The sequence below is a fragment of the Muscardinus avellanarius genome (assembly GCF_963383645.1).
Source record: "Muscardinus avellanarius genome assembly, chromosome: 4".
Classification (NCBI taxonomy): Eukaryota; Metazoa; Chordata; class Mammalia; order Rodentia; family Gliridae; genus Muscardinus; species Muscardinus avellanarius.
The window spans coordinates 128,814,762-128,837,671 of record NC_137789.1 but is presented as its reverse complement, the minus strand read 5'-3'; the positions used below and the strand labels follow the sequence as shown (position 1 = coordinate 128,837,671).

The window sequence follows — 22,910 nt, the reverse complement described above, 5'->3', positions numbered from 1 at the left end:
ACCCCAAACCCTATTGTTATTCTTTATTTTATTTTTTAATTTTTTTTGGTGGTACTGGGGTTCCTGGAAGCCCTTCTACCTCTGGGCTACACTCCCAGACCTATTATATATATATATATATATATATATATATATATATATATATATATATTTATTTATTTATTTATTTATTTTAATTTGGAAACAGGGTCGCTGAAAGCAACGCGGCTGGCTTCGAACCTGTGCGATCCTCCTGTCTCCGCCTCCCAAGTGCGGGGATTACAAGCGTGCGCCACCACACCCGGCTTATTTTTTGAAGCAGAGTGTCACTAAGTTGCTGAAGGCTTCATTAAGTAGCTGAGGCTGGCTTCGAACTTGCATGATTCTCCTGCCTCAGCCTCCCAAGTACTGGGATTATAAGTGTGGGCCACCACGCCCAGCTTATGACTGAGTTTTCTATGTCTGTAAGAATAAAATTGGTACTTTGATATGAATTGCACTGACTCTGTAGATCACTTTTGGTAGAACGGCCATTTTGATAATATTTATTCTGCCTATTCAAAAGCAAGGGACATCTTTCCATCTTCTAAAATCCTCTTCAATTTCTTTCTTAAGTGTTTTAAATTTTCATTGTAGAGATCTTTTACTTCCTTAGGTTTATTCCTGCATATTTTATTATTTTGGGGTTCTTGTAAATAGAATTGTTTTTAGGATTTCTTTCTCAGTGGATTCATGTTTGGTATATAGATACACTACTGATTTTTTGTTGTTGATTTTGTATACTACTATTTTGCTAAATTTGTTAATCAGCTCTAGAAGTCTTCAGTTGAGTTTTTTTGGGGGGTCTTCTAAATATAAGATTATGTCATCTGTTTTTCCCTGACTCATCCCATGACTTCTGTGCTGTTTGCTATGATTAATTATTTCTTACAATTTGTTGGTTAAAACTCTCAATACAAGAAAGACACTGGTAAAAGGAGAGTTAGTAAAAATGTCTCTTTCCTCCCCATACCCCTCAGCTGTCTTGTTTCTCTAATAATAATTTCCTCTAAAAATCATTGTAACTTCTTCCTTATGCAAGACTCCTAATCAATCAGCATCATCTACGGCAATACTGTTATAATGGCCATATTGCTAAAAAACAATCTACAGATTCAGTATAATTTTTAGTTTTTCTTGCTAATTATTTCTAATTTCATTTCATTATGATCTGATAAAATACAAAGAATTATGTCAATATTTTATATTTGCAAGACTTCTTTTTGGCCTAAAATATGGTAGATTTTGAATAAATTTCCATGAGCAGCTAGAAAGAAATTTAATTCAGATGTTGATGGTTGAAATAGTCTATATATGTCTGTTAGGTCCATTTTATTTATAATATTTTTAGTTCTAAAGATTTTTTACAGAGTTTATCTCTGGATGACCTATAAATTGGTGACAGAGGTGCACTGAAATCACCCAGTAGTACTTAATTAGGGTCTGAGTCTTTAAATCACGTAGTTTATATTTTATGCAATTATTATTATATTGATATTTGGGGTATAAATATTTACTTTAGTTACATATTCTTGTTCGATTGTTCCCTTTCCCATTTTGAAGTGACCTTCTTTGCATCTTCTGATTAGTTTTGGCTTAAAGTCTGATTTGTGAGATAAAAAGGTAGCTACTTCTGCTTATGTAGGCTTCATTTAGATTGAATATTATTTTCCATCCTTTTACTTTCAGCCTGTGATTGTCTTTGCCTGTAAGATTAATTTCTTGCAAACATATAGTTTAGTCTTATTTTTTAATCTATTCTGCTCATCTATGCCTTTTCTTTTTTCTGGTACTGGGGATTGAATCCTGGGGCATTCTACCTCCAAGCTACACCCCCAGCCCTATTTTTTATTCTTTATTTTGAAACAGGATCTCACTAAGTTGTGGAAAGCCTCACTAAGTAGGTGAGGCTAACCACAAACCCGGATCCTCTGTCTCAGCTTCCTAAATACTGGGATTAAAAGCATATACCACCACGCCCGGCTTCATAAGTCTTTTAACAGGAGAAGTAATACCATTTACATCAGTGTGTTATTATAGAGAGATGCTTATTAATTTCTGTCAATTTATTTCTTTCTAATATTTAATTCAGTCCTATTTATAATTTACTTAGCTATTCTAGTGAGGTTTTTCCATCCAAAAGCTCCGCAGTTTGTGCTCAATTTCTTCTGTGTGTAGTATTTCTTTAAATATTTCTTGTATTGATGGCTTAGTAGTCATGAATTTTCTTATTTTTCTGCTTATCTTTTTATTTCTTCTTCAATTCTAAAGAAAAAGACTGCTGGATATAGATATCTTGGTTGGCAGTTATTTTCTTTCAGGATATAAAACATTATTTTAAGCCCTTCTAGATTTTAGAATTTGTGCTGAAAATTTCTCAGTAATTCTGATTGTCTTTGCTCTACATATAACCAACCTAACATTTTTCTCTTGTGGCTTTTAAAAATTCTATGTATGTTAGGCATTTAACTGAAATGTAATTATCTTGAGAGGTTGCTTTTAAATCTTGTTTATTTGAGGTGTTAAATGCTTCCTGTATTTGAATGTCCATTTCATTCCCAAGGTTTGGAATTTTTTCTGTTATTAGTTCCCTGAAATAGTTATCCATACCAGGTGGCCAGGTATGGTTGTCCTATAATTTCAGTACTTGGGAGGCGAAACAGGAGGATCCCAGATTGTAGGACAGTCCTCTCCTCTGTTCAAAACACCAGAATGTCTGGTGTCTCTGAGTGTTCGACTGTCCAAGAATGAATTTCAGGGAATTCTCTCAGTCAGTCACCTCTCTAAGAAGCAGTATTCCTACTGCTTCAATTCCCAACTGCGGAGCTACTGCAAAGGGCAGCCTTCCTGTACTTTGCTGAGGTCTCTGTTGTCCCAGTTCTATTGTTTGTGAGGGGACCAAATCCTAACGGAAAGCACTGCTAGATTAATAAAAATTAGTTACCAAAGGAGACTGTGAAGCTCATGCCCTTAAATGGCTGAAAGTCTGAATTTTCATTTGCCTGGAAGGAAGCAGGGATTGATTTTAATGACCTTTGTAAAGGTCATTCTGTCTCATACTATCATATCCTAGTTGTATACAAGTTGTTGTAAAAATCAGAATGTTTGGCAGAGTACAAAAGCAATGCAATTTAAATGTAAACTTTCTTCAGGAAAATATACCATTTGATAAAATGACATAGAAAACAGATATAAACTTCTAATAAACTCCATTAATACTTTACCCTTCTTTTAAAATCTTCTCTTCTCTTTGAGATCCTTTTCATGATGGCTCTAAATTAATAAGACATATTTTTAAGAATGATATATCATGTTTCTAAATGAAAATTATTTTGAAACTGGAGATAAAAATATGACATTTAAAATTTCTAATTTAACAAGAAACAAAACAAAAAATATCCCATTTAGATTTACTATTTACTCACTTTTAGTATCTAGTAGACATTATGGTCAATGTAATAAGACACACAAAGAAATAAGAAGTATCAGAGTGCAGTGGTGAATGCCTATAACCTTAATGACTCAGAAGGCTTAGGCAGGGGGATTTAACGAGAACTGGAGAACTTAGCAAGACCCTGTCTCAAAATAAAAAATAAAAAGGGTCAAGGATGTAGCTCCATGGTAGAGTGACCCTGGTTTTGAACCCTAATACCACAAAGAGAAGGAATATAATCATTAGGATGCTTAGGAATGAAAGACAAAACTATCATTATTTGTAGGTGATGTGTTTATACATGAAAACTCCAAAGGATTAAAATGTTGAGCTTTAATAAGAAGGTTGTTAAGTGGCAAAATATGAGAAAGAAATGTGTGTGTGTGTGTGTGTGTGTGTGTGTGTGTGTGAGAGAGAGAGAGAGAGAGAGGGGGGAGGAGGAAGAGGGAGAGAGGAAGGATGAATAGACTAATAGAAAATGATTAGTTTTACAATGGTGATTTAAAAAAAATTCCAAATACCTAGGAATTATTTCCGTTAAAATATGTGGGAACTGCCTTCCCTTCAAAACTAGAAAACTTTACAGTGAGAAAAAAATGGGATCTGACTAAATATAAAGATATTTTGTGAAGGCAGGGATTTAATTAAGAGGGCATTTTAATAGCACTAATAAGAGGGATCTGAGTTTAAGAAATGGATGTGGAAATGGAGACTGGGAATGGATGCTTATGAGACTCTCAAGTGAGAAGTGTGGACAGTACTTAAATACATTAATAGATTTGTAACAGAAAAAAGTCCAAGTTGGTTAAATAATTTGTTTGAATTCTTTTCTTTTGGTGGTACTGGGGTTCCTGGAAGCCCTTCTACCTCCCGGGCTACGCTCCCAGACCTATTTTATTTTTGGAAACAGGGTCTCTTAAGCCAGTGTCGCTGGCTTCAAACCTGCGTGATCCTCCTGTCTCCGCCTCCCAAGCGCGGGGATTACAAGTATGCGCCACCATGCCTGGCTTTGTTTAATTATTTTTTAAAGGCATTAAAGCAGCAATTGCCTAATTTAGAATTTTTTCATGATACTTCCAATTTGTAGAAAACATTAAGTTAAATAAAAATAGATTTGGTCAGTGGAGGTCAAAAAGATCCCGTAAGATTTAGTCTCTTCTGACAATAATTTTTGGATCCAGAAATACCCTTTTCAGCAGTGTCGTTCAACATAAAGTCTACAAGTGCCAATCCATACAATTTACCCAATATATTCATAGAGGCTAGTCTGCTACATGAGTTTCCAAAATGATTCTGGGAGCAGGTGACTACGCAAGATTCCCTGATGTTTGCTTTATTTGGAACGGAATGCTAAACGACTACCTACTCACCACATAGAAATGTCCTCTAGGAATCAGCAGATTTCTTTTTAGCACAATTTTCAATCACCTCGATTGCTTCTGTTATATGTCATTTGGTTTCAGGAGTGCTAGCAGAATAAAATTACAGAAATTTTTCAGCGTGCAGAATAATCATAAAATGCATATTCTATTGTCCCGTAATATTTCTTTGGTTAATTATGAGTTAACTAGAAATTATTTTCCCTTTACCCAGCTTTTAGTGGAATTTAAAAAAAAACGTACCAGTGCCCTTTTCTTCTCTAGCAGAACTGAGTATGGTCCAAAATCCAATTTTACTTGTATCTGTTAATCTGTTGTCACCTAGTATGAAGAGAGTTCTTTCTGAACTCTTTTTTAGCAGTATAAACCATGTCTTTCTGACTTTTTTGATTTTAATTAGGACTCTCTACCAAAAAATTAGTCTTAAAAATTTATGATAAAATTAAGACAATGGATAGCATTTTTTAAAACAAATCTTTGTTATATGTATGGCATCAGTTAACCTCTCCTAGTTGTAGGAATAGAAAGGATAGAATTTAAAATACTCTACACCTAGTTAAGTGTGATATAGTAATATTTCACAGTATTCTACAAACAGCATCATGACTTTCAGGTATTGCATTCCTTGACAAGTTTGAAAATTCATGTATTTCAGTTAGCTGTGATTTTACTTTCCAAAATCAAAACCTAGAAATAAGTAGCATGAAGAAAGAATTTTCTGATCTACGAATGTATAAATGTATTTGAAAGGCATTAAGACAAAATCACTGACTGCTCTCAAGACCACATCCCAAATTATAACCTGCTCTTGTAGGTCAAGAAAGATTCAGGCCCACTTCCTTTTGGGGGGACACTTTTTTGTGGTACTGGGGATAAAACCCAGGAGTCTTCTACCTCTGAGCTACACCCCCAGGCCTATTTTATATTTTATTTAGAAAGAGGTCTTACTAAGTTGCTGAGAGCCTCACTAAGCTGCCGAGGCTGGCTTCCAACCTGCGTGATCCTCCTGTCTCAGCCTTCCAAGTACTGGGATTACAAGCGCGCACCACCATGCCCGGCCCAGCAGGGGGGGGTACTTCTGTTACTAAAAATTAGTTTGTAAACAGGATATAAAAACTGTGGTATAATCTTGAAAGTTTATATCTAACACACACAATTCAATATAATTATGCTACCCACAACTTAATTGCAAGGTTAAAGAACAGCTATGGCCATGAGGGCAAGTAAACTGAGGCAAGTCCTGTGATCGTGTCTTTTATTCCAACCTGAAGATGTGTCTCTGTGTCTACATTTATAGTCTTAACTGCAGAGAGAGAGAGGCAGTCTAAAAGCCCTTTCTCAAAGTGAGCCCAAAAGACCCTTAAGAGACCCTGTTTCCAAATAAAATATAAAATAGGTCTGGGAGTATAGCCTGGAGGTAAAACCCCAGTACCACCACAAAAAAGACCCTCATAAATAACTCTCCAACATAAGCCTTCAACCGTGGCAAGATTAAATTCTTATATTCCCTGTCACCTCCATCCTTTGACTTCTGCAACTTCCCCTAATCCAGAGCACTCTATATCAATGCCTGATTCAAACTCTCTATCTCCCAGAGGTTTTTCTGAATCCAATCCTTGATTTCCAATGGTCCTTCCAGTTGCTAGTGCTCATTTCTGTTTATTGCCTTCTACCTTGCAAGCCCACCCTCCTCCTTAACCTAAAGTGAGGACGCAGGCTGGGGCATATGCATGTCAGATCAACCCCAGCACGGTGTTCAGCATCTTGCAAGCGCTCAAATGGCAGTCTTTAATGCAAACTCAACACTGAGGGGTTACCGGGCCTGTGCGGTGGAACTTCAGGAGCATACGCAGTAGGGCCTCAGGTGGACACGCTCTGGACTGCTGTACAGAGAAGTGGTTTCCAACTGTATCATTTCCCACCAAAGTTGACTAGCTGATGGGTCAGGTATCCCAGCGTCCTGCGCGACTCAGGCCCAAAAGGATAGAGTGGTTTTACATCCTTCTGCCACTTGGTTCATTTGCCTGGGCTTTGCACAGGCTGGGGTTTCCCACAGAGCAGGGATCCAACCCAAACATAGGAGCGCCTCATAGGAGAGGAGGATCGAGGGGACTTTAGCGGGTAGCAGGACATTCACCTGGATGGACAGAACGCTGTTGTGCCTGGACAGTAAAGACGGGGCGCGCTATCCGCTGCAGATTCTGAGAGGCCACCAACCGCTCTCCAGGCTTCTCAGTCTGGAATTACACAAACTGGACCACTGGGCGTCTCAGGGCCATGTGCTGTGGGGCCTCAGGAGCATGCGCAGTGGGGTACGCGGCACGGGAGGTGGGATCTCATGCGCATGCGCTGTTGGGCCTTAGGCACAGGCGCAGTGGAGCTTCAGGAGCATGCGCCGTGGGGCTTTAAGAGCAGGGGCGGTGGAGCCTCAGGAGCATGCGCAGTGCAGCTTCCAGCGGGCAGCGCCATGTGTGGAGGGCAAGCCCTCAAGGACCTTATGGGCCACACGTGTTGAGAGACACCACTCGCTTGGTCTTGAATTGAGGTGCGGGAGTTTGCAGGTCCTTCCTTCATCTCTGCCCCTTGGTCCAGGAGGGATAAGGTCCCTTGCAGAAGTCTGTTTGTGGAAGAGTCAGTGAATACCTTTATTTTGTAAAATAGAAATTGATTGTACACAAATGTATAAAGTTTTAGAAACAGACTATGCCACTCGCTCACATGAATTTTATTAAGTTGTATAACTTGTTAATGTTCTCCTCCAAGACTTTCTGTCATAGAACATCCTGACAACCCCTGAAAATTCTGTTTATTGCTCATATAAATAATGGGTATTATAATTATTCTGACAATGTAGCCACACCAAGGATTTTTATTGCTCATTATGTTATTATATTTGTGCTCAGGACAGTTGGGACTTTAAGTCTCATAGTAATTTCTTTCTGCCACTCCGTCCATTTGCCCATTTTTCAGAGCTTTTCTATTATAATTGTTAGGTTTGTGCAGTAAGTAAAAAGCGGCGAGAGAGGCCAGGGAGCGCGGTACTAGTTTTATTGCGGTCCTCTCGGGGATGGGGGGCTGGGCAGTCCCGAAGACCTGCAGGGCCATCCGAGGCTAGAGGGAAAATGCTTCTTTTTTTAAGGTATACATCTTCGGGGTGGGAACGCCGCTTCTCCCACAATATCGTCTGCCTCGCAGTATCGCTTGCCTCACAATACTGTCCGCCTGCTTGCCTAGCAGAGTCTCCTCCTCCTTCTCCAGGGTTTCGCCTCCTGCAGGGAATGGGGGAGGGACCCGACTTGTCAATAATCCCAGAGGATTTTTCATGAGAAGATGGCTGCAGCGGTATAGAGGATTGAGGGCCAAGTCCCTGCATCCTGAAATGGAGAGCAGAGTACTATTATGTATGATTCTTAGAAGGCATGAGGTGAATTGAAGCTAGAGTCTCTAATGTAAGCATTCAAACTTATTTATATAGTTACCCTTTAAAATTTGTATTCATCTAATACAAGGCTTTTATGGGTTTTTAAGTTTCAATTTTATGACCTGAATATTATGTCAAGATAACATAAACATTAATCTTTTTATTCTGAGATTTATGCCCGAGTTTCTTAGAATTGTTTCTATTTTAGAATATTAAGTGTTAGGTTTTTGTTGCTGTTACCAAAAGACCTGAGGAGAACAACCTAGAGAAGCAAGGGTTTATTTTGGCTTATGGTTGTAGAGGTTCAATCCATTGTCTGCCCATCCCAAGGTAGAACAGTCATGGTGAAGGACATTGTGTAAGAAATCTGCTCAGGGCAGCTGAGAAGCAGAGGAAGAGGGCAGGGACAAATACAATCCCTAAGGCCATAGCCCCATGACCACTCCCTCCAGCCATAGCTACCTGCCAACAGTTACCACCAGTGAGCCCATTCAACCTATTAACCCATCCATGGATTTATCAGATTAGAATTCTGATTCAGTGATTTTTAACTCTGAATATGTCTGCATTGCCAATACATGAGCTTTGCTAGGAGACAGTCCATGTCCAAATCATAACATAGACTAACAAAAACTAATAGTGAGGTTTAACTTTAGTAACCAACATAAGGTCCCAGTGTCTCTGGTGGCTTAGCACTAAAATAATATTAGGAGAATTTTATTTGAGATCAGTAAATCTGATCCTGCTTCTAGTTTCTCTCATGCTTGACAACCACCCAGATAGTTTATCCTTTTGTGTAGCCTCTTCTCCACACTTTCTCCACCTGCTAATTATTTCACTATCAGCCTTCTTCTAGAGACTTTCAAGTCTTTATCTGGGACTCCCATGTGACATAAATTAACTCCTCACTACCCTCTTCCTCTCTCAGAACATTCCTCCTTGGAACCTGGCTATTTCCTAAGGACACCACTTTCCCAGAAGCTCCCCACAAGGAAAGCTATGCTCCACACTCCACGGGTCTGGAACTGACACTTGTCATCTCTACCTGCATGTGGCTGTTACTAGGTCATTCTGTTCCACCCTGGTAAAAACACAAAAAACCTTCTCTAAATATACCTTTTATTTCTCCATTTTACTGTAATTTATCCATTTCTCTCACATTCACTAAGAACTTTAACACCTAATTTAGTCTTTTTTCCCAGTTACAAGATCCTGAGGGAACTAAAGCAGTCAATGTGCTTCACAGGTCTAGCATCCTAAATACCCTTAAATTCCATGACTATCTGTGGGGCCTTCATATTTAAGATGGCTCCATATTGAAAATTATAAATGTTAGCAGTCTTCTCATCTTTATCTCTCCTTTATTTTTATTTTTAATTATTTATTTATTTATTTATTTATTTATTTTTTGGTGGTATTGGGGTTCCTGGAAGCCCTTCTACCTCCGGGATACACTCCTATGGGCTACACTCCCAGACCTATTTTTAAACTTTTTTTATGTGGAAACAGGGTCTCTTAAGCCAGCACGCCTGGCTCCAAACCAGCGTGATCCTCCTGTCTCCGCCTCCCAAGCACGGGGATTACAAGCGTGCACCACCATGCCGGCCCCTCTATTTTTATGCTTAATTCCTGCTCTCATAAGACCCTGTCCCATGACCACCATTTGTCATCATCAGCCTCTGTCTAAGTTGATATTTTTCCTTGTCTAGCCACAGTACTTGGCTCATTTTTTTTTTTTTTTTTTTTGGTGGTACTGGGGTTCCTGGAAGCCCTTCTACTTCTGGGCTACATTCCCAGACCTATTTTTACATTTTTATTTGGAAACAGGGTCTCCTAAGCCAGCGCGCGCGGCTGGCTTCGAACCTGCGCGATCCTCCTGTCTCAGCCTCCCAAGCGCGGGGATTACAAGCGTGCGCCACCACGCCCGGCTTGGCTCATTATTTAGTTGTATTCATGTCCAAAATTTCCTTGCTTTTTTTTTTGTTTCGCCCATGTTTGTCCAGCATACTCTCTAGTTTATTCTAGTCATTTTCTTTTTCAACTCATATAAAAGGTAACTAAATAGTATAAATGCAAATCGCATAACCAGATTATTGCCATGACAATATGGCATAGTCCAGACCTTGGCTCAGTCATTATTTTCCCTTCCTACTCACAGCTACTCTTTTAACTACTATCAGTTCTTAAACTTTCTATCCACTTTTGACCTTGGACTTTCAGCAACTGGCTTTGCTTTTACAGAGGCAGTAGAAACTCAGAAATGAAATCTGAAACATTAACCACCAGAACGTCTTAACATGAACAAATATATTTCATGTCTCAGAACAGGCATGTTTTTCTCTCTATCCTCAGAGGATCTATATGTGTCTTAGATACCATATATTTTGTCTCTTCAGGGGCCTTGTTTCATCACTTAAGCCTTTAAAAATAACTTCAGTATACCTTTTCCCTACCTTCTGGATCCAGTTCTGTCTTTTTCCAACAACAAAAAGAACATCAACAACCAACCAACCAAACAAAAAACCCTTTACTAAGATTTTTCCTCCTCCTTCTACCCCTCTTCCTCCTCCTCCCCTTTGTCTTCCACACAAACTTGTAGAAAAGGTAATTTTTCCCCCCTACCTTACCTATTAACTCCTCTGCCCACAATGTCTATCATGCCACTAAGGACCTTGTAACTGCCAAACCCAGTAGCTCTTTGTAGGTTTCTAGGCTATTTTTGGCTGATTAGACTGCTTCCTGGATTTGTAATTTTCTTTCCAGTTTTCTCTAATACTGGTTTTATTGTTCTCTCACCACTCAGACTATGTTTAATTTCCAACATCAGTTCTTCTGGGATTTTTTGTATGTTTTCTAGGACTTTCTAAGTCATTTTCTTCTTTTTGGCACACAAGAACACATGTTCATCTTAGGAAAACAAAACAAGAACAAAGTGAAAACCAAGAAAACCTCTTTCCTCTGAGCTCCCTTCATTGTTGCTCTCTGGGGGTCTTTTTCTCTCTTCATTTTGGGTTGTTCCCCTATGAAGAGTATCACAACATCACCGATCATCAGTGGGGAAATACCTCCCAAATATTTCTTTAACTTGGACTTCTTATCTTATCCAACTTCCAAATTGTCTGTGGAATTAAAAACCAATTTTAGCTGAGCATGGTGGCACACACTTGTAATTCCAGCATTTGGGAAGCTGAGAGAGGAGGATCATGGTTCACAGCCAGCCTCAGATACTTAGTGAGGCCCTTTGCAACTCAGTGAGACCCTGTTTCAAATAAAGAATAAAAAGTGGAGCTGGAGGTATATCTCGGAGGTAGAGTGCCCTTGGGTTTCATCCCCAGTACCAAAAACAAAGCAAAACAACCTTTCCTCTCGAAACACATTACAGTTCTTAAATTCCATTTTTTAAAAATCATTCCTCACATGCAGCAGGTTATTTGATTCTGCCTCCTAACAACTGTTTTTATTTTTTGAGCCTATTGCTAGTGTGAAACAACCAACATCTCTGACATTAGCTTTTTTTCCTCCAAATTGTTTCCTTTTGGCTAGTTGTTTATACTATCACAAGAGCAACTTTCCTGTAATGCAGGTCTAAAGCGCTGCTTTCCATTTATCTGTAATACAATCTGAGTTTTTCTGCATGATAGGTTCATTCTTTCAAAGCTTTGCTTCTTTTCTACACTACATTAGAGCCATTCTTAAACTGCTCACTGTATCCTTCATTTTTGTGAGCTTTTGTTCATGCCATTCCTTGCTGGAAGGCTGTCCCACTTTTCCCCAAATTTTTGCTCAGCCATTACTTTTTTGATTCTTTAATTTAATTTTTTAAAATTTTTATTGGTGGATTGTAGTAATACATCTTAATGAGATAAAAAAAAACTTGTGGAGGTATACATGCATGTATCACCCAATCAACCCTTGCCCAGTCCCTCCCCCTCCCTCCTACCCATGCTTGGCTTCCTGACTGACTTTGATATGTTTAAGTACATCATGTGCTTTAAAGAGTTTCCCTCTCCCCCCTTCCATCCCCTCAGATAGGTCACATTAATTGTTCTTCTTTAGGATCCCTTCTTCGTCTAGAGTTCCTCCTGTTATCCATTTCTCCCTAGTTTTCACACATTAGGGAAAGCATCTGATTTCTTATTTTTGTGACATTTCACTGTAAATGCCATAATTTTGGTCTCCCTTATGGGTGGGCAAAATTCTATTGTGTGCACATTCCATAGTTTTGAAATCTACTCATCCATTCAAGGACATCTTGGCTGGTTCCACAGTTTGGCAATGATGAACTGTGCAGCTATGAACATGGTTGCTCATGCATTAGTTTGGTATTTTGGTTTTCATTCTTTTTGGTAGATATCTAGAGGTGGTATTGCTGACACATATGGTAAGTTTGTTTCCCTTCTTCTGAGGATCTTCCATACTGTTTTCCAAAGTGGTTGCACCAACTTGCAATCCCATCAGCAATGTATTAGAGCTTCTATTTCTCCACATCCTATCAATGACAGTATCTTTCTTCCTTGGAAGTCCTTTTAATTTCCACACTTATTCCCACTTACTGAAATCCTGAAAGCCAGAAGGTGAGTAAATTTGACAAGATGATCCACTCAAAACCAATTTTTTTTAAAATAGGTGTCACTTGGATCTGGGAATCTGCTGAGAGATGAGGTGAGGCAGTGGCAGCTTCTAGTGCTTCCTGGCCACACAGTTGCAGGGACCCGCTGGACCACTGCTGTGTAGCAGGCCCAGGTCCAAGGCCTGCCGCATGACAGGCTCTGGGCCCAGCCTCACTGGCTCCAGACACGGCCTGGATGGTTGAGAGCGCGGCAGGCTCTCAACCATTACTTTCTATATGATTCTGTCCCTAATTTCCTCTTTTATGACACTGTATGATCATTTGTCTTTCCACCAGACTAAAAACTGTTTGAGATTTGATATTGAATCTCCTCCTCATTACTTCTTTTTTTTTTCTTTTAAATTTTTTTTTATTGGTGCATTATATTCAAACATCAAATTGGGGTAAAAAACTTGTGTGTACAAACATGTACTCATCGCTGATTTAACCCCTACCCAATTCCCACCCCATTCCCTCCCCGTCCCTCCCTCCCTTGCTTGGCTTAGTGATTGACTTCGATATGTTTAAGTACATTGTGTGTTTTAGAGATTTTCCTCTTCCCCCCTCCTTTCTCCTCCTCTAGGTTGTCTTGTTTGCTCCTCTATAGGAGTTCCTCTTTCAAGAGTTCCTCCTATGACCCATTTCTCCCTAACTCTCACATATTAGGGAAAGCATCTGCTTTCTTATTTTTTGTGACTGACTAATCTCACTTAGCATAATGTCCTCCAGTTCCAACCATTTCCCTGAAAATGATGCAATTGAGTTTTTTTTTTTTTGATGGCTGAGTAAAATTCCATTGTGTACATATTCCACAGTTTTGTAATCCATTCATCTGTTGATGGACATCGTGGCTGGTTCCATAGTTTGGCTCTGGTGAATTGTGCAGCTATGAACATTGATACACATGCATTGGTTTGGTAGTTTGGCTTCCTATCTTTTGGGTAGATAGCCAGAAGTGGTATTGCTGGATCAAATGGTAGATTTGTTCCCATTCTTCTGAGGATTCTCCATACTGTTTTCCAAAGTGGTTGCACTAATTTGCAATCCCACCAACAATGTTTTAGAGTTCCCACTTCTCCACATCCTCGCCAGCATCTGTTGTTATTTGTGTTTTGAATGATTGCCATTCTAGTTGGAGTTAGGTGAAATCTCAGGGTAGTTTTGATTTGCATCTCTCTGATTGCCAATTCATTACTTCTTAGTAAGTCTATTTTTTCAGGGAAAAGCAAACCATGAAAACTTCAAACTTTGGGTAATGATTAAATATGAACTTTTGGAGGACCACAGAGACAATATGGTCCAACCCTTCATTTATCAAATATGGGATTAGGTAAGGGTCCAATTTTATTCTTTTCCATGTAATTATTATTTTTAAACAATATTTAGTTAAAAGATTATTATTTCTACCACCAAATGTTCGTGGAAACCTTGTCAAAAATAACTTGACAATATAGGGAAGAATTTAGGTCTAGGCTTTTATTTAACTCCAATGGTTTATATATCTGCCTTTAGAATAGTACTACACTGTTTCAATTATTGTAGCTTTATATGGTTTGAAATCAGAAAATATATATCTTCTAGCTTTGTTCTTTTTCAAGATCGTTTTGGGTACGTAGAGTTCATATTCCATATTAGGATAGATTTTTTTTCTGAAAAATAAATATATAAATATATGATAGTTTCACCTAAAAAATAGAAAAAATAGATTCCCTGGTAAGAAAGAAAGCAAAAAGAAATATTGAAATGTTATCTTTAAGTCATCAAAAGCTTGGTATCAGACAAATGAAACTGTTATGTGAGACTATCATTTTTAATTTTTGATAATTTGCTATAATACTAGATGTCAATCACTAAGCCAAGCATGGGAGGGGGGATAGGGAGAGAATGGGGTGGGGATCGGGTGGGGGCTGACAGGGCAATGTGTGCATGTATGTCTACAAAAGTATGTATCCCACTATGATGTATGAATACAGTGCACCAATTAAAATAAATAAATTAAAAAAATTAAAAAAATTAAATAGGCCCGGTGTGGTGGCACAGGTTTGTAATCCCAGTACTTGGGAGGCTGAGACAGGCGGGTCAAGATTCGCAGCCAGCCTCAGCTACTTAGTGAGACCCTGTTTCAAAATAATGAATGAAAAATAGGACTGGGACTGGGAATGTAGCTTGGAGGTTGGAGGTAGAATGTCCCTGGGTTCACTCCCCAGTACCGCAAAAAAAAAAAAAAAAAAAAAGTCTGCCTCTCAGGGATACCATGTTAATAAAAATTATGCCCTTAAAGTAAAAAAAAAAAAAAGTACTTTTACATATACCTAAGGAAAATGATGTGTACTATAAATATTTGTTGCTTTTCAAAACTGGAAATCTATGTGATTTATTGAGGCTTCATTATGCATCATAACAAATTGCATTTCAGGTTGCAAACTTCATATAAAAAACACACAATTTCCTACTAGAAGAATAGATTTCTTTTTCTTGCAGTACTGGGTATGGAACCCAGGGGCATTCTACCTCTGTGTACACCCCCAGCTCTATTTTTTTAATTCTTTAATTTTCCCCCTTCTTACATTATCTACTTTTTATTATTCTCACAGATACTTGCAACTTCCACTCAAATTGACAATTTACTGGGTTTTACATTTCCTTGGCTCTTAACATTTTTAAAAAAATCTGTCAGTTTTTTCTAACTCTAAAAGTCCTTGACATATTCCATTGTTTTCTTATATTTGTAATTGCTTTGGGATCACACCTTTCTTGCAGTTTAGTAGTCAGATATACATTTTTTAATATTTTTAAATTTAATTTAATTTATATGTGGAACATATTGAAAATGGTATTCATTTAGACTGCTTTGTGCCCTCTTCCCCACTCCCCCATTTCCCCTTCCCTCCTTCCCCTTCCCCCGTTTCCAACACTGAATGTCCAGGTTAACCACACTATATTCATACTTTTATACATATTTGAGTGTAGCTCCTCTATTAATCAACCTCAGCCTTTTTCCTCTCCTCTCCTTCCATTCTTGCTTTGCTTAGATTTCCCCTCCATTATCTGGAGTCCCTCTGGTATCCCCACCACTCCCTAGTTTGGGCATATTAGAGAAAACTTATGTCCCTTCTCTTTCTGTGCTTAGCTGATCTCACTTAACATAATCTTCTTCAGATCTTTCCATCTTTTTTGCGAATGCCACGATTTTGTTCTTCTTTATAGCTGAATAGAATTCCATTGTGTGTATTTCCCATAATGTTGCAATCCATTCATCTGTTGATGGAGAGTTAGGTTGGTTCCATATTTTGCCTATTATGTAGTTCTTTATTTTGAAACAGGGTGTCTAGGTTGCAAAGGGCCTCACTAAGTAGTAGCTGAGGCTGTCCTTATACCACGATCCTCCTGTCTCAGCCTCCCAGATGCTGGGATTACAAGCGTGCACCACCACACCTGGCTAGAATAATAGATTTTTAATGTCTTCATCATATAAAATTGATGTTGGTGAAGTGATGAATATGTTAATTAGTGTGATTTTGAATCTTTCTTCAATGCATAAATAGATCAAAGCATCACCTTGTATCCCATAAAATACAATTATTTATTCATTAGAAATAGTTGGAATTTAAAAATAAAATATTCAAAATGTAATAATTGTCTTAGGATTTATTTACTCATTTTTCAGATGATTATTATGTGCATATGTCAAGAAATTGTAGCTTCAATCATTGGGTTAATGTTTAAAGTATAAAATCATAGGGCCTATCGACAGTGAATTCCTGAAAGTGACTAGCTTTTTCATCTCTAGTAGAGTAACAGGAGATGGAAGAAATCTACCATAGACAAGAAAAATAAGAAACCAGCTAAACTTTTAGACAATTTTTAAAGGTTCCATGTGGGCTGGCAGAAAGTATTACCTCAACTCTTTCCTGTGGGCCTCTAAAGGTGGTTGGTGAAAGCTGGGAATAGGGCAAGAGAGCTGGGAGAAATCCCTTGAAGGATGCCAGGTGTGCATTGAGTGTGATACAGTGATTTCTCCAAAGCAGAGGGCAAGCCAGGAAGGAATCTGAGGCACAGAAAACTGACAAACACTCGGACTGTTCTGAAAGGGAAGTAAGCTTTGTTAAGGGCACTTCAGCTAACACACTGCGAGAAAAGCTGCTTATGATGGACAACAGTCAGGTGGTAGCTGACCCTATATCTTAGAGCCAGTAAAAGAAAGTCCATGGAATGATAAAGTGGTCTCTATCTGTGGTACCCCAAGTGTGGTCCCTGGACAACAGTACAGGCATTGTTTGAAATGTAGAACCAGATTCGCTGAATCATTATTTATTCATTAAAATCAAATAATTATTATTTCAACAAGATCCCTGGGTGATTTTTAAAATTTACATTCAGTTGATAAGTATGATGTCTTCCGGTTGGTTCTAATCTGTAAACTTATACTTTAATAATATGTACAGTCAAGTGCTACATGTTGAACTATACAGAAACTAAATGCATATTAAAAGGTCTATGTGACTAGAGTAGGCAAATAAAGCTTCATTGAGGAACCAGGAGTTGGGCTGGTGCTAGGTGTGGTAGCACATGCCTATAATTCCAGTACTTAGGAGGCTGGGACAGAAGGATCACAGGTTCAAGGCCAGCCTCAGCAACTTAGTAAGACCTTGTTTCAAAATAAAAAATAAAAAGGGCTGAGGATATAGCTCAGAGGTAGACTGCTCTTGGGTTCAATCCCCAGCACCAAAACCAAACCAAAAAAGATAACATAAATAAATATAACACAGATAAAGAGGCAGAAATGATGGCATGGACTAGCCTATCAGAAACAGTTTGTAATTGGTCTGGAAGTGAACAGGAAGGCTGGCTAGAACTGTTACCACAGACCTTGCTAAAATATCCCAGAGCCTTCCTTTTCTAAAAGAAATAGGTCACATTATTTGCCCAAAAGAACATAATCCATATACTGAACAGAATGGTCTGAGTTCTGTAATGGAGGCCCAAGTGTAAGGTTTTGGTAGCACAAGGAAGCATCTGATTTGGAGATTGAAGGCTTCAGGATAGGAGTAGAATTTGAGCTGAGCTCTGAAAGTATAGGGGGACAAGGGCATTCCAAGTTGAGATAACAACCTGAATAGTGTGTTTGGGAGAACCAGTCCCCTGGCTGAAGGATGAGGGTCATCAGAAGTGGGCAGTGCGAAGTGAGCTGGAGAGAGCTGACCACCACGGCTTGCTGAAGCCTCCAACGTCTGCTAAGGACTTTGCCTTTATTTTGTGGGCAGTGGAAAGGCAGCAGTGATTTCAGCTGGTGATTTCACAATGTGATTAAGCTGTTTTTTTTTTTTTTTTGTGGTACTGGGGGTAGAGCCCAGGGGCTTTCTACCTCCGGGTCACACTCCCAGACCTATTTTCTATTTTATTTGGAAACAGGGTCTCACTAAGTTGCTGAGAGCCTCATTAAGTAGCTGAGGCTGGCTTCAAACCTCTGCGATCCTCCTGTCTCAGCCTCCCAAGCGCAGGGATTACAAGCATGCGCCACCACGCCCGGCAAGCTTGTATTTTTATGAACATCAATCTAGTATTTCTCTACCTTGCTGATCTCAAGCTTAGTCATAGAACTTGGTCAATAGAATGGATAGAGGTGTCAAGGGGTCTGTCTTGGAAGAGGCCTTAAGAGACACCCTACTTTCACTGTCATGAACTCCTACACTCAGCATGAGAGCAACCCCCAAGAATCCACTGTGCAAGGAGAATAAGAGGTCCATATAAGAGGCCTGATCAGACTTTCCACCTGAAGTCGAGCTGCCTGGCTGGCTTGTAGATGCATACACATGAAATCACTGCTTACTGTGATAAGTCAGCAAAACTTTGAGGGTAGTATATAAAACAAAGAAATTGTCATTACCAACTGAAAAAAAACATGGCTAGTGAGCACAGCTAATTATGAGCTACTATCACATTCTAACAAGATAGCAACTGCTGGAATCTGAATCAGAGAGGGACCAGGCCAATTTTGGCAAAATTCAGCTCTCTTTTAAATTGACAATAAAAGGAAATACATTTTCGTATAAAATTTTAATTTTATTTGGATAGCTTTGTTCTGTGAGCTTTTAAAAGACTGAACTTGCCAGGCGTAGTGGCGCACACTTGTAATCCCCGCGCTTGGGAGGCGGAGACAGGAGGATTGCGCAGGTTCGAAGCCAGCCGTGCTGGCTTAAGAGACCCTGTTTCCACATTAAAAAAAAAAAAAAGTATAAAATAGGTCTGGGAGTGTAGCCCGGAGTCAGAAGGGCTTCCAGGAACCCCAGTACCACCAAAAAAAAAAAAAAAAAAAAAAAAAAAAAAAAAGGACTGAACTAGCCAGGCATGGTGGCACACGCTTGTAATCCCAGTACTTGGGAGGCTGAAACAGGAGGATCCAGGTTTGCAGCCAGCCTCAGCTACTTAGTGAGGCCCTCTGCAACTTAGTGAGACCCTGCTTCAAAATAAAAAGAAACAAAATATAGGGGTAGAGTGTAGTTCAAAGGTAGAATGCAGCTGGGCATGGTGGCGCACGCTTGTAATCCCCGCGCTCGGGAGGCGGAGACAGGAGGATCGCGCAGGTTCGAAGCCAGCCGCGCTGGCGTAAGAGACTCTGTTTCAAAAATATAAAAAATAGGTCTGGGAGTGTAGCCCATCCGTAGAAGGGCTTCCAGGAACCCCAGTGCCACACACACACAAAAAAAAGTAGAACCGGGGGGGGGGGGAGAGACTAAGCTTTATTTTAATATTCAAATTTTCATTTTGAGGAATACAAGCATCAAGAATTATCCCATATTATCTTTGAATCTCAGTGAAATTGTCCCAAAGTCTTTCATTAGATAACTTGGTCTAAATAACTGGCATCTTTACCTTCACATGAAAGTAGTATGACCTTAAGAATATAGTGAAATTCTTAGTTAGGATCTTAAAAGTTTGTTTAAGAATAATATTAAGCCAGGTGTGGTGGTTCACACTTGTAATCCCATCATTTGGGAGGCTGAGGCAGGAAGATCCAGGTTCATAGACAGCCTCAGCAACTTAGTGAGGCCCTATGCAACTCAGTGAGACACTGTTTTAAAATAAAGAATAAAAAATAAGGCGGGGGGAGGGCATATAGCTTGAAGGTAGAATGCCCTGGGTTCCATCCCCAGTACCACAAAAAAAAGTATAATATTAAACTTCAATGTAATGAATATGATAGTAAGAACATTACAGTATCTTTTATCTGTTTAAACCCCCTCCCTCCCATACACACAAGGGAAAGACATTGAGGGCTTATAACCTGTATTTTTAACTTTGAATTTATTTTTTAGACATATACTGTCCAATATGGTAGCACTGGCCACATATGATTTATGTTGAACATTTGAAGTATAGCTAGTCATAATTAAGATGTCCTATAAGTGCAATATCCACATTGGATTTTGAAAACTTACTATTCAAAAACATTTCATTAATAATTCTATATTGATTACTTGTTGAAATGAAAATATTTTGTATTTCAACATTTTCTTAAACTTTCCTTAGTTGTGTTGAAGTGTACGTTTAAAAACATTTATTTATAAAATTATTTCTATCATACTACTAATTTATATGTGGTTCTTAATAATTTAAGAAATGGATAAGTTGAAATATTTTTCTCTTTCTGACACACACACATACTCTCTCTCTCTCTCTCTCTCTCTCTCTCTCTCTCTCTCTCACACACACACACACACACACACACACACACACACATAGCCTAATTAAGTAGCTTCATTCTTTTTTCTATAGAAATAACTTCTTCTACCCCTGTTGGTTTGTAGACCAAAAAAAAAAAATTCCCCACTTAATAAAAGAATGAGATTACCAGTCAGAACCATGTTTTATGTCTTGGGTCAAAGTCCAGTGATGAATAGTAATCATTTGTAACCACTGGCCAATCCAATATTAAAGTTAGTTATAGTAACCTATCTTATTTGGCCTTCTCCACCCAGAATGGCCCAATGCAGACTTGTGGATATGCCTCAAAATGAAAGGTCCCCCAGTAGAATTGAAATTAGATTGTGCTTGATAAATTTCTCCATAATTTCAGATTTTTATTTTTATTTTATTTTATTTTGTACTGGGGATTGAACCAGGGGCTTTCTACCTTCAAGCTACACCCCCAGCCACTTTTTCATTCTTTTATCTTGAAACAGGTTCTCACTAAGTTACTGAAGCTGACCTCGAACCTGTGATCCTCTTGTCTTGGCTTCCCAAGTACTGGGATGGCAGGCAGGCACCATCGCGCCCAGCTTAATTTCAGATTTTTACAAGTGGAGTTTGAGGCCCAAATACCTTAAAGAAAAAAAAAATTAAGCAAGACATAAATGATGGAAAAAGAAATGATTTGTGTTCTCTGAAGGAAACTTGTGTATTCCAATTCCATCTTGCTGAAATAAGTATTTAGACAAGAAAAAGCAATGTGCTTGGCGCAGAAGATGTGAGTTTGAGTTTGAGCTCTGCCATGGGTATTAGGAATGGTAATGGTGACCTTCTTCAGACTGATAGCTCAACAGTCAGTCCCCAGATCCAGAAGTGGACAGATATCTTGGTACAAGGTAAGAACAATATATCATTGCTCAGTCCTGCTCAACAGGTAATTTTTGCAGCATCATTAAAGAAAATAGACATAGGTTCTCTTTGTGTTTTCATGATAAGGCTGATAACCACTTCTTCCATAAAATATTACATGAAATAAGTAAAAAAAGCCCAACTTCGTGTGACAAAGGTGGCAACAACACTTTCAGACTTGGTTCCTGACATATTATTGTTGTTATTTATTGATACTGGAGCCTGAACCCAGAGTATTCTACCTCGGAGCTACACCACCAGCCCTTTTATTTTTATTTTTTTATAATTTGAAACATTCTAAGTTGCTGAGGCTGACTTCAAACCTGCAATCCTTCTGTTTCAGCCTTTAAAGTATTGGTATTATAGGCATGCACCACCAGTGCCTAGACCCTGGCACGTTTTTTGTGTGTGTGGCACTAGGGGTGGAACCCAGGGGCATTCTATCTCCAAGCTACACCCCAGTCCTATTTTTTAAGCCTTTTTATTTTTTGAACCAGGGTCTCATTGAGTTGCAGAAGCCTTCGCTAAGTAGCTGAGGCTGTCTGCAAACTGCGATCCTCTGGTCTCCACCTCCTGAATGCTGGGATTACAAGTGTGTGTCACCACACCCAGCAATCTCAGCATATTTTGATGTATAAAGATCGTGAAAGGGCAAAGGTGTGCCACACTAATGCCACCCGATCATTTTATTCCATCTCATGCCACCCAATCACTGAATTAATCTTGGGACAATAAGATGTGGCATGGCTTTAAAACTCCATGAGCTATCTCTGTGGTGCAGCTGGTTAGCACATTTAGCTGCTAACCAAAAGGTTTGTAGTTTGAGCCTACTCAGGGGTGGTCTTGTCTATGACCAATGAAATGCTATTGAATTAATACTGAGGTTTGCACAGTATTGTAAAGGTACTAAATGCCACTGACTTGTACTGAATTGAGTGCTAAAATGGTGAGTTTTATGTGTATTTTAATATAATAACATATTCCAAAAGTTGCATTGAAGGACACATTTTTCCAACCCTGAGTTCTGTATTTTTCTTCCTAACATGTGTATACCTACCACATAATATGTGCTGATATCCAAATGCCTATATGTGTATCTGCTTTTTTTTTTTTTTTTTTTTTGGTGGTATTGGGGGTGGAACCCAGAGGCTTTCTACTTCCGGGCTATACTCACACCCATTTTATATTTTATTTAGAAACAGGGTCTCACTAAGTTGCTGAGAGAGCCTCACTAAGTAGCTGAGGCTGGCTTTGAACCTGTGCAATCCTCCTGTCTCAGCCTCCCAAGCGCGACGATTACAAGCGTGCGCCACCACCCCCGGCTCTATGTATCTGCTTTTTAAAAATTTCTTGGGTTGGGTGTGGTAGCTCACGCTTGTAATCCCTGTGCTTGGGAGGCAGAGACAGGAGGATTGCGCAGGTTCGAAGCCAGCCGCGCTGGTTTAAGAGACC

At 39.0% G+C, this 22,910-nt stretch overlaps 1 protein-coding gene across 1 annotated transcript in view; it reads right to left on the bottom strand.

Annotated features, from left to right (window-relative positions):
• Positions 1 to 7,819: 7,819 nt before the first annotated feature.
• Positions 7,820 to 22,910, bottom strand: part of ENTPD1 (ectonucleoside triphosphate diphosphohydrolase 1) — a gene marked incomplete at both ends in the record, with an annotated part of 61,415 nt that continues 46,324 nt past the window's right edge. The window contains one exon of the mRNA XM_080694841.1: positions 7,820 to 8,204. Within this exon, the coding sequence (XP_080550967.1) occupies positions 7,820 to 8,204 (385 nt within the window). The remainder of the gene's footprint in view (positions 8,205 to 22,910) is intronic.